At 41.7% G+C, this 12,355-nt stretch overlaps 2 protein-coding genes across 15 annotated transcripts in view; one reads left to right on the top strand and one right to left on the bottom strand.

The window, feature by feature from the left end:
- Positions 1 to 12,355, bottom strand: part of BEND7 (BEN domain containing 7) — an 87,180-nt gene that overhangs the window by 47,938 nt on the left and 26,887 nt on the right. For 13 of the 14 annotated variants that reach the window (XM_063610128.1, XM_063610129.1, XM_063610133.1 and 10 more), the window contains exons 3-5: positions 9,769 to 10,114; positions 6,782 to 6,904; positions 2,625 to 2,890 (exon numbers count right to left, since the gene is read on the bottom strand). In XM_063610128.1, the coding sequence (XP_063466198.1) occupies positions 2,625 to 2,890; positions 6,782 to 6,904; positions 9,769 to 10,114 (735 nt within the window). The remainder of the gene's footprint in view (positions 1 to 2,624; positions 2,891 to 6,781; positions 6,905 to 9,768; positions 10,115 to 12,355) is intronic. The other variant, XM_063610137.1, reaches the window with a different exon arrangement.
- PRPF18 (pre-mRNA processing factor 18) overlaps positions 7,778 to 12,355 on the top strand; it is a 132,619-nt gene continuing 128,041 nt past the window's right edge. Inside the window, exon 1 of the mRNA XM_055296577.2 lies at positions 7,778 to 7,839. The gene's annotated coding sequence lies outside the window, so the exon portion shown is untranslated. The remainder of the gene's footprint in view (positions 7,840 to 12,355) is intronic.

Raw genomic sequence — 12,355 nt, 5'->3', positions numbered from 1 at the left:
ATGCCCACAACACTCTGCCATTTTTGACATTTTGGTTGGTTCTGATTAGAACTTAGTGTGTTTCTGCATCTGAGTAGGGACTATTGTTATCAGTTTGAAGACAGTGGCTGATCTGCCATGATTGACAGCCCCTTGTGGGGCCTTATGGGTATATACATTGGCATTTGGGTGACACTATGAGTCACAACGCAAAAAGGGAACTCTATACACTGTAAGTTTTTTATATTTACAAAAGCGATAAAGCATGGGTTTCCAGTGTCACTTTTCATCGTTTCCAGTGCTAATCTTTCTCCTGTGCTCGAGGTGTCTAGCGAACGTGTTGAGGATATGAAATTCACTTTTCCTTCCCATCCAGAGCTGAAAGCCTGCACTGCTCTTGCTCTCCGCGTCTCAGTTGAAGTCCCAGCTGCAGCTATAACCCAGCAAGTTTCCCAGATGGGAACCCAGGGCTCATTTCCCACTCAGTCCCCGTGTTCCTCCTGAATGTCTCTCCATGCTCTCCTCTCCAGGCTCACTGCTCCTGTCTAGCCCTCCTGATCTCCTGCCTGGCAGGCTGCACGCATCTTCCTCCAGCTATCTCTATCTTTCTGTCAGCTGCATGCTGTTCTAGCTACGGTTCTAAGATACAGGCACAATTCTTCCTTTACTGGAAACTTGGAATGGCTCCCTCCTGCCCACAGATAAAGGCTGAAGGCCTCACCTGGACTTTCACTCTCTCACCTCACCCTACTTTTATCAATGCCGGCCAGACAGCTGTTCTAGCAACCCTGGGCCACTTGCCCAAGCCTATGATTTTGTTTTTTTGTTTTTGTTTTTGCTTTTTTTTTTTTGAGACGGAATCTCCTTCTGTCACCTAGGCTGGAGTGCAGTGGTGTAATCTCGGCTCACTGCAACCTCTGCCTCCTGGGTTCAAGCGATTCTCGTGTCTCAGCCTCCCGAGTAGTTAGGACTATAGGCATGTGCCACCACATCCAGCTAATTTTTGTATTTTTAGTAGAGACGGGTTTCGCCATGTTGGCCAGGCTGGTCTCGAACTCTTGACCTCAAGTGATCTGCCCACCTTGGCCTCCCAAAGTGCTGGGATTACAGGCGTAAGCCACCGTGCCTGGCCTCACTTTTCTTTAGAAGCATGTTATTCTTCCAAGACAATCAACAGCTAACTGAGTTTTCATTAGTCGGGGGTGGTGGCAAGTACCTGCAGTCCCAGCTACTCAGGAGGCTGAGGTAGGAGAATTGCTTGAACCCGAGAGGTGGAGGTTGCAGTGAGTGGAGATCATGCCACTATACTCTAGCCTGGGCGACACAGCGAGACTCTGTCTAAAAAAAAAAAAAAAAAAAAAATGCTTAGAAAATTTAAGGACTGAATGTACTTTGTGTTGAGGAATAATTTACCTCTCTTTCCGAATATGTGATCTACCTGGGGTTTGACTCAGGGCCCTAGTTGCAATAGCAATATGATATCATTGCATGAGGTGACTGGTCCAGAATAGAACGTTACCATCATTAAAGATGATTTAAAATTAAATTTTTAGTCTAGATGAACTTCTTAACAATTGTAGCAAGTGTATATAGATTTAAAAAAAAAAAAAAAAGAAACTTTAACACCGAGAATTAGGTAAAAGTTCCAACAACTTTCCAATCTAAAAAAGTCACAAGATGATTATTTTTGACCCCTCCCTTTGTTAAAAACCCAATGTGGATATACCCTAGCAAACTGTCTTCCCACAATTTCTTTCAAAAATTTTAAAACACTTTTTAAAAAAGCAATTTGTTTCCTACTTAAAGTTTAAAAGGTACGGCCAACCTCCAATCCCATACAGGCCTGTGGGAGTTCGCAGCAGGATTCTCATCCTATGCAATCTGATAAGAATAGATCCCCCATTCTTGTTTATTTTAAGAACTCACCCAACAAGTTAAGGTTCACAACACAAACATACTTAGAGAAAGGCATTGTAAATAGAAATGCAATTGCAAATATAGTGCACTATTAAACAAATTCGTTTATGGTCCTATGAATGTAAAATAGCAAGTCAGATGGTTATCTCGGATGTCATCCAACATTCTGGACTGCGGCAACATTCTGGCTATGATATTAAAATAGAAAAACCTTTGCAGAGTGTTAACCTATCATTACACGGAGTAAATGGCATGGCGCTGCCACCTAATTAGCAGTGTGGCTTGCATCTATAAAACAGAATTAGTATGACTGCTCCTTTTTTATTATTAGTTTGTGTTTCCAGAAAGGTGTGACCTTATCTGTATGGTTCTGTTCATTTATGCCCATCTACAAAGGATTTAATTATATTCTTTTAGGTCTCTACACTAAGGAAATTGAAAACTGCCACTGCAAAATTAAAAATGCAAAAGAAATTAGTGGGCAGATTATTTACGCCATCACCCTCCTCCTTTCGGAGACAAAGACTGGAAACCTGTCTAAATAAATAAGGCATAACATTTTCAGAAAAGAATACTCCAGACAAGAAAATTATTACCAGTCTTCTTTTCTTCTTTCCCACATATATTCTGCAAGTTTCTCCAGTTGTCAAAAGGGAAATCTATAAATACTATAAAATTCCTGAAAGTTACATAGCATTAGAGTCAGCAGCCAGAAAATGGCAACTTACATCTGAGGAAGGTGATTCCAGAACAATGCCGAATCCTAGAACGTGGCTCTCCTCCGGGGAGGTGTGCTCGGCTGCCTGGAGAGCAGATAGCTCAGAGGCCACCACCGCCTTTTTCTCCGTCTCTGACCCACTGGGCTTCTGTTTCACAGTAAGAGGTTCCACAGTCTTTGGGGGCACTTTTTTCTTTTTATTTCTCTTTCGTGAGACAGCAGTTCGCTGGGAGCATATAAGGGAAATTGGGGGTTGTTGTCTGTTTTGAGTTCCAACTGCAAATAATAAACAAAAATATGGTACAGGCACATGTGTCTGACTTAGGAAAACTTATCTCCGGTCTATGCATGTGATCTACAAACTGAAACCGAAACGAGGAGAACTCCAGGATGAAGCACACTAAATAAATCTCCCACTGGACCTAACGGTTACCAGACGCAGGCTCTGAAGCACTTTCAAGTCCTAAAGGCAGAAAAATACTCAGGAGAAAGCGTTACTGCAGGTGAGTCGGGACGGCATACTGCTGTGGGGTTCAGTGCAGGGAAAGGATCGTGAGCTGTGAGAAAACACCTGAGCATGGCTTTATAAATCACAGGACGCTTCTAAATCAATAAGAACTTCGGAATTTAAATTTGGATGGAGACGGCTGTGCTTCCTTGTAAGCCTGTTTCAGGACTATTCCAATGTCATTTGGGGTTAGACTGATCAGTTCCTAATAATCTACAGGTGCTAAAACTGACAAAGATGAGACAGTGATGATCATTTGGGCAAGACTGATCAAAAGAAGCAGTCTGGGATGATTCTATATTAGGGACCAGTAAGCATGTGGGAAAAGCCTGTTAGTTACTTAATTAGGACCAGTGAATCCTTCCTCACCAAACAAATATTCTCCACACATCAACCACCTCCAGAGCACCCTACTACATGGCCTCAGACAAGGCTACTTCTCTAGACCTCGGTTTCACATAATTGAAGGAGCAATATCTTTCTGAACAAGTCAAGCAAATCAGTGAAATCTAGAAACAGTTCCAAACATGAAAAGCACAGTACAGGAACCAAGTATTCAACCTGATTCTATACTTACAGAAATCCAGGATGGTAAGTTACAGTTCTCACAGGTGCACTCTGGGAAGTAATGTTTGCTAGCCATTTAAAAATACTCTCTTGGAAAGTGTAATTGGAAAACATGGCATCATTGTTTAAATCCTCAAGTATTAATATAGCTTCTTAATATGACTATAGGATGTCCCTGCTTTTCAACAGAAATGAACCTATAGGACAAGTGAAAACTAAAGGTCTTTAAACGCATATAAACATGAATCACCTCCTCTTACCTCTTATCAGTCTGAAAATAAAGAATATTTACACTTTGATCCTGATATTTTTGTCTTCAAATTCAAAAGCAATTCATAAATATTAGAAGCAAACTAATTGCACTACATAAAAGCACAGAAGTTTTTAAACCAGTAATTAGTCTAGCTCAATGGTTCTCTACCTTGGCTATACATTAGAATCACTCGAGTTTAAAAAAACTGAGATGCTGGGCCAGGCATGGTGGCTCACCCCTGTAATCCCAGCACTTTGGGAGGCCGAGGTGGGCGGATCACAAGGTCAAGAGATCGAGACCATCCTGGCCAACATGGTGAAACCCCGTCTCTACTAAAAATACAAAAATTAGCTGGGCATGGTGGTGGGCACCTGAAGTCCCAGCTACTCGAGAGGCTGAGGCAGGAGAATCACTTGAACCCAGGAGGCGGAGGTTGCAGCGAGCCGAGATTACGCCACTGCACTCCAGCCTGGCGACAGAGTGAGACTGTGTCTCAAAACAAAAAACAAAAACAAACAAAAACACTGAAATGCCTCAGCCCCACCCCAGACTAAATGAACTGACACTTCCAGGCATGCTGCCTGGGAATCAGCATTGTCTGAAAGCTCTTCCAGTGATTCTGCTGTGCAGCCAGAGTTGGGAACTTCTCTTTGCTCTATCTGCATTCCCCCTCAAGGTTGGGTCTGCACCCTCAGGGTCAAAGGGACCTCAAATAATGATCACGATGGTCTAGGCCCCAGGCCTTGCTAAGCCTCATGATTCTAAATTAGAAATGAAAACGTTTTGGTTTAAGGAACACGGGGACTATCTGAGTTTTTCTTCTCCTTTTGCAAATCTAGACACAGCCCAAGTCTCTGGCATCCAGATCTTACCTCTAGGTCTTATTCCCTGTCTTCTTAAAAGAAAGGTGAAACTTTCTAAATGTAATTTAAATCTAAGTCTTCAGGCATTAAACCTTAAGTAAATCTACCCACATGACACAAATTTTTAAGTTTAAGAAAATTAAAGGAGAGTAATTTATTCAGTTTATCCTTTGTGCCATCCTACAGCTTTGGAATCGTTTACCTCCCTAATCTGCAAAGGTTCAGAAAAGAAAACATAGCGACAAAGTGGCATTTACTTAATAGATTCTAAAAAGGCTTCCGTCAAGGATTTAAATGGTTGCAATTTGTAGTTTGCCATTTCAGTAGTAAGGAGCTTAAGTGACAAAACAAATCATTACAATTTCATATGCATATTTTCTTAAGTGCTAACAAATTCCTCCTCGGAGAAAAGAATCCGAACATCATAAAGTAACCTTTCTTTCTGAGCTCCTTATTTAGGAGATGTTAACCTCCGCCAGGTTAATAAGAACACAGATTATCGTAGTGGAACAAGGTGAGTCCAGTGCTTACTGACCTGAGCAAAATGCTTCCTTGGGGTAAAACCAAATTCAGTGCTTAAAAAGATGCTGTTTAGCTGGGCGCGGTGGCTCACGCCTGTAATCCCAGCACTTTGGGAGGCTGAGGCGGGCAGATCACCTGAGGTCGGGAGTTCGAGACCAGCCTGCCCAACATGGAGAAACCCCATCTCTACTAAAAATACAAAAATTATCCAGGCGTGGTGGCACATGCCTGTCATCCCAGCTACTAGGGAGGCTGAGGCAGGAGAATCGCTTGAACCTGGGAGGCAGAGGTTTCGGTAAGCCGAGATCGTGCCATTGCACTCCAGCCTGGGCAACAAGAGTGAAACTCCGTCTCAAATAAAAAGATGCTGTTTTTCAGAAAGTAGCTCACATTACTTCAATGTGATCTTGGGTGACTGATGTATCTAAGTATTAAGCTTTTTATATCAAAACCCACATCACTGAATATTAAAATTATACTAGAATTCACTAAATGACATCCTGAACAGCTTCTGAGTGACGACCTTCCGGACTACCATTCTGATGAAAGGGCAGGAAAGCCAGTCACGACATGGCTTAGATCAAGTGGTGATGTCCCTTGACAAGAGGGAAAACTTAATACAATGATTTCTTTCTTGTACCTGTGACAAAAACAAATCCGTTTTCCCTCAATTGTGCAGATCAGAAAATACAGCTGCTATAATGAAGACCTAGACTTCCTGACTTCTGTAGACCGCTCCATGGACTTTAAGACCACGCTAACGAAACAGCTTAGGCTTGTACCACGCCTTATAAGGTTCATTTACACCTACTACATCATTCTATTTTGACAACAGCCCTGTGAGTTAGATATGAATTCTCCATTTACAGATGCGAAACAGGAAGCTCAGACGCGCCACACAGCTCCAAAAGCAGAAATTGGCGTCCACTCCCAAGTTACAAATCCACTGCTCTTCCGTCCCTCAACTTGCCTGATGGCAGTGAAAACAAAAAGGAGTCACATAAACAAAGACGACAGAACAGGGAGGATCTCTGAGCTTCCGCATCCTGAACAGGAGAAAGAAAAGCCACAAAGCATAGCCTGGGGCTCCACATTTCTTATCTGCTTAGTCCTTGAACACTGAAGCCCATGCTTCCCAAAGGACCCCTCCATACACAGTTGCTCCCAAATTTAATTAACTGACATTTGTGAAGTACTAGGAGATCATGGAATGAAGTCTATCGAGTACATATACATAATTATATGAGCTGTATCAGTAGCAAGACAAAATATGTTTGATTTGCTAAAGGAAAAATGGACTGTAGAGAAAGCTGAAAAAACAGATACTTGAAAAGGCACAGCAAGACAGCAAGGTGAGAAGGCAGCTTTAATAAAAGCACAATGAACATTCCAACGGAAGATGTCAGATATGCATTAAAAATCAAAGGACTCATTCCGAGGCCTGATCCTTGTACCTGCTTGAATTTGCATTAATTTCCTCATGGTCTTGAGCTCTTGTAGAATGGCCTGCAATGTTGACTGGCAGTTACAAGTACAGCAGTTTGATCCAGCTGATGAATTCACCACTGGAAGTTCTCCTGAGCATGAAAGAAAAGAATGACATACTCCAAACAAACCAAAAAAAAAAAAAAAAAAAAAAAAAAAAAATCATAAAGAGGTGGGGAGAAAAAAGAAAGTATCTTGGCAGGATTTTGAAGCGTGTGCAATTATGATGAAGCTGTGCCTAAGGAAAACGTACCCACTAATTATCACAACCTAAATCTGGGGGTCTGACTTTATCTAATTATCCAGGCTCCTATACTGTAAGGTGCATGCTGTGGCGCGGTGCGGGAGCCCACATGCGCACACACGCACACAATGAGTGGGCACAGCAGGCCTCCCTATTGTCAGAGCTGTTCATCTCAAATAACAATACCCCAAAAACTCACTCGAAACACACTCACGCTAGTTCACACAAAAAATGAGCGCTGAGGACACCCTTGCAAAAAAAAATTTGGTAGCTGTGTTTAAGAGTTCATATTAAAAATTAAATGAGTTCTATTGAAAATAGTTTTGATATTAAGCACATTATTTCAAAAACAAACAACTGTGCGCACATGAAAACTTTTAGAATACTCTCTGGGTGTGGCGTTTGGGGTGGGGAAGCACAGAGGAGCAGGGATGGGAGGATATATTCGAATTGGATGCGTTCGAGGGTATTGGTGAGCTGGCGGGCTTTTCTCCAACTTCATAAAGAAAATCTTTCTACCTCTTTTCTCCATTCCCGTGTCTTATCTTTCCCTTGCCACAGCCTCTTTTGCACTGTTTAAATTTAATGCCTTTTCCTTGGTAAACCTATCTTATTCTGTTTCTCTCATAGGTAAGCAAGTATCTTCTATTGTCCTTAGAATAAAACGAGACATTTGGACATTGCTCTTACAGTGGGTTCCCTCCAGCACCTGTTCACCTGACCACCATAAAATGGAGCAGTTTAGAGACTTCCAGCACTTACACTGTCTCACAGGCCAGCAAGGTAAGTTCCATGGTTTTGTTCCAATTATATGTTTTATTATACTTTATATACCTTATATCCTGTAATAGGCATTATTTGGGAATACTATAGAAAAATTCACCAGAGCAAAACCATGAAATGCTTCAAGGTGACGTAGTGATTGTAGTGGTACAATTATTTACATTCAAAATTGCAGCAAAATTGTAATGTTACAACTTTAAAAGTGTAAATAATCCCAATGAAATACAAAGTAGTCACAGTTTTATGTAATATATTTCTTTCTTTCTTTTTTTTCTTTTTTTTTTTTGAGACAGGGTCTCGCTCTGCTGCACAGGCTGGAGTGCACCAGTATGATCTTGGTTCACTGCAACCCCCGCCTCCCAGGCTCAAGCCATTCTCATGCCTCAGCCCCCCAAATAGCTGGGACTACAGGCATGCATTACCACGTCCAGCTAATTTTTCTATTTTTTAGTAGAGATGGGGTTTCGCCATGTTGGCCAGGCTGGTCTCGAACTCCTGGCCTCAGGCAATCCACTCATCTTGGCCTCTCAAAGCGTTAGGACTACGGGCATGAGCCACTATGCCTAGCCATATTTCTACCGAAAACATAAAATCAGTATCTATTTTCAAACTGATATGGGGGAATTTATGTTTGTAACTTTTACTAACTTTATACTTTTCAAAGTAAATCCACTGTCCCTGTTGTATACTGGGAAATAGAACACTGTTTACCCAAAAGTTACTGATGTGGGGTTTATTAACTTCATACATACCTAAGGGTATTACTTCTCTTATTGTCTCTTCCATGGTAGTAGAGTTAGAAAGGTCTTTAAGAATAGTCACTATTCCAAGCACCATCTTTATCATTTTTGGAAGACAAAACCAAACCTTTTCAGCTTGTTATAAATCATTTTCTAATTTTAAAGAGAACTGACTTTTTATTTTTATGGAGGAGTCATTAAAGAGCTGTGTCCCTCTAACCTGGACGCATGCCAGCATGGGAACTTTGATACTGGCTTATGTAATATTGAGAGGCAGAGAAGACACCCATACATCTCTAGGGTCCTTCGCTGTCTCATCAATGTCTCAGGATGGCTTTTCACGCCTCTGAACCGCAAATTGTGTTTTTAAAAAAAGTCAAAACAGTTCTCTTTTTCTTGAAGGATATTGTGAAATGAAAATGAATGGAAAAAAATCCTTAACTTCTTATGGAAACTGAAAATGCTTTCTTACCTTTTTCTTGTTCTCTTTGTGAAAACTATAGATCTGCACATCTCTACAGAGTTTATAGAACAAATATTATAGCATCCAGTGTGGTTGGATAGAAAACTAATATGACCACAGAAAGCATCAGGTTTTTTTCCTAAAGCTTTGAAAAAAAATTGTCATTTGATTCTTTTCTTAACAATTAGGAAACTTAAATTAAGAAAATTTTACTTTAAAGGAATACTTTCCATTGCTAATGAAGCATGTTACAAAATATGGATCACTGGGTTCAGTACTGATGTGGGATGCTGGGTTATCAGCCCCCCACCCTTGTCTGCCCCCGCCTTTATCTGGGACTCTTCTGATAATGAGTAAGGTGAAGGAGTAACCAAGAGGATATGTTACTAACACATCATAGGACCAGGAAGCTTCTTTTAAAGACAATGGGGAGCTCTTTCTGCCCTAATGTTCAGTTTTTTTTGTGACATAATATCTGTACATGGACACAAAATGATTGCTTTAACTTCTTAAAGGGCTAAAATCTCTACCAGGAAATCTCCACTTATAATATAGAACCCCCTGTCTTTCCTAATTCTCAATTCTGTTTTTTGATAGTCTTCAACTCTTTCCTTTGTGTCTCCCTGTCTTTTAAAGTAACTCAGCAAAGGCAGGTAATTATGGGAGGGTTTAATAAATTGAACTCAACACACTGAATATTTAGAAATAAAACACAACAGTACAAACCCCCATGAGAGCCTTCTGAATGTTTGTTGACAACCATACCATTGGAGCTCACAGCAGGGTGGGGCTGGCTTTGGAAGGTTCTAGAACGGGTGCCATACTGCCCTGAGAACTGTCCACTCTGGGGCGGTAGCTCATTCCACACACCACGTGAAGACGGGTGGAGGCTCTGCGGGGCCTCAGCAGATGAGTTCAAACGCGGAGGCCAGACTAAATCCAGGTCCTGGGGCTCTTCTTTTAGTTTCTCTCCTTCTTTGCCAACTCGCTGATAGATCCGCCCAGTGCTGTCGTTCAGCAATCTTCTCATCCCTGTAATTTGCTTTTTTATTTCCATGCTTTCATCTCCTAATGGAAACAGGGCCAAAGTTAGCACTCTAAATTAGTGAAAGATTAAACAGTTCACTAACCAAAAAGAAGAGAAAGAAAAAACAACCCTCTTTGGAAATGGGAAAGATGACTGATTCTATAAACTTAATCTGTAAAACGCAAAGGCAGGAAAACTGACTACGGTCTGAAAAAACCCATCCTATTCCTGGTGCATCTCATTTTAGTCTCTTTCTGCAAGTCTCTTATGATGAAAGAGGTTTCTTGAGAGTGTGTCATCAGGAACAAACATGAAATTCCCTCTTTGGAAGTATTTTCTGAGGGAGAAGGTGATGAGGAAACAGGCTGGGACAGAAGGTCAAGGATAGAACTGGACCGCGGAACCCCTCTGCTCTGATGTGCCACAGCCACCCGCGCGGAATGGGCAGGTCACTAAAGTGCTCTGCTCGCTGTCTGTCAGCTTCACCAGGTGGGGCGAGGACAAAGAAGAAAGCCTGGACTGGCAGGGACGCAGGGCTTCACTACTGACACGATGTCCTCCAGGATGACACGCTGCCGCTGGAGACATCACCTTCAGAGAGGATGGCCGGGGAGACAGAGAGGCGCCGAGGGTGGCAGCGTGGCAAGCCAGGGGGCTTTGTCTTTCTGGCACCCTGACTCCCATCACATCAGCCTGGTGATGACTGAGAGGTCCCTGCCACTCAAGGTCACTGGTGGTACCAGCACCGGAAGGGCAGAAGTGCAGCCTCCCCACCCTGCCCTCCTCCCAAGCCAAACGCACTGCCACCTCCCCTGCGGCGTAACTGCTTGCGAAAGGTCACAGGCCACTTTGAAATCCCACCTCACTCACCTACGCTGACTTCTTTTTTTAAGATTTTTCTCCCCCCTCAGGAAAATTTTTTTTAAATAAAAGAACTTCTTTACTGTACTGGGAGTACTTAATAAATATTAAAGATGTCTATAATATTGTACAGATAGAAAATATTTTCAGCCGGCCTGTAATCCCAGCACTTTGGGAGGCCGAGGCGGGTAGATCACCTGAGGTCGGGAGTTCGAGACCAGCCTGACCAACATGGAGAAATCCTGTCTCTACTAAAAATACAAAATTAGCCAGGCATGGTGGCGCATGCCTATAATCCCAGCTACTCACAAGGCTGAGCCAGAAGAACCCGGCTCACCCAGGAGGTAGAAGTTGCAGTGAGCCAGGATGGCACTATTGCATTCCAGCCTGGGCAACAAGAGCGAAACTCCATCTCAAAAAAAAAAAAAAAAAAGAAAAGAAAAAGAAAATATTTTCTATCAATAATAATATCAGAGGATGCTGATATCTATTACGAGCTATTTCAAACACACTATCTTCTTAAACTGTGCATCAGCCAGTATCTTCATAAAGATGAAGAGAAATTAATTTTTTTTTCTCAAACCCAGAAGATAAAATCTTAGGCCACTGTTGGGCATAGTGGCTCACACGTGTAATCCCAGCACTTCGGGAGGCTGAGATGGGCGGATCACTTGAGCTCAGGAGTTTGCGACCAGCCTAGGCAATATGGAGAAACCCCATCTCTACAAAAAGTACAAAAGTTAGCCCAGCATGGTAGTGTGTGCCTGTGGTCCCAGCTACTTGGAGGCTGAGGTGGAAGGACTGCTTGAGCCCTGGAGGCAGAGGTTGCAGTGAGCCGAGACTGTGCCACTGCACTTCAGCCTGGGTGACAGTGGCAGACCCTGTCTCAAAAAAAAAAAAATCTTAGGCCAGGGTATGTGTGTGTAAACATTCATGCCGTTTACTCTAATAAATGCTTGAAATTTAAACTGTAAGATAAAGAAAAGGCTAACAGACAGCATCTGTTAAGAAAAATACAGCTCCTACAAATAAATACAGCACATTCAATATAATGACTGCACTTGGGATCACATAAGCCAGGTTTCTCTGTAGAACTGGTAACTGCACAATAACCTAGCCATTTTGTGCTTTCCAGTTAGATATTTAGCTTATTAATATATGTTATGTTACTAAATAAGGAAGTTTATTTTGAATTTACTGTTCACTATTTTGAAATAAATATCTTTAGTTTTTAAAAATGACACTAAAAACATTACAGATTAATTCTGTCTAATTGAACATGAGTGAACACAGAAATAACACAGATTTCCAAATTTACAATATTGCTATGTGTTGTTGGCATATGCTTGAGAGGAGAAATATTCTAATTTGAGATAAAACTATTTCTACTTCAAACCTCTGTGAAAATTACAATATATAAACAAT

The sequence above is a fragment of the Symphalangus syndactylus genome, chromosome 10 (genome assembly GCF_028878055.3).
Source record: "Symphalangus syndactylus isolate Jambi chromosome 10, NHGRI_mSymSyn1-v2.1_pri, whole genome shotgun sequence".
NCBI classification, from domain to species: domain Eukaryota; kingdom Metazoa; phylum Chordata; class Mammalia; order Primates; family Hylobatidae; genus Symphalangus; species Symphalangus syndactylus.
Note: the sequence above shows the minus strand (reverse complement) of the source record. Positions and strands in the feature narration are given on the sequence as shown.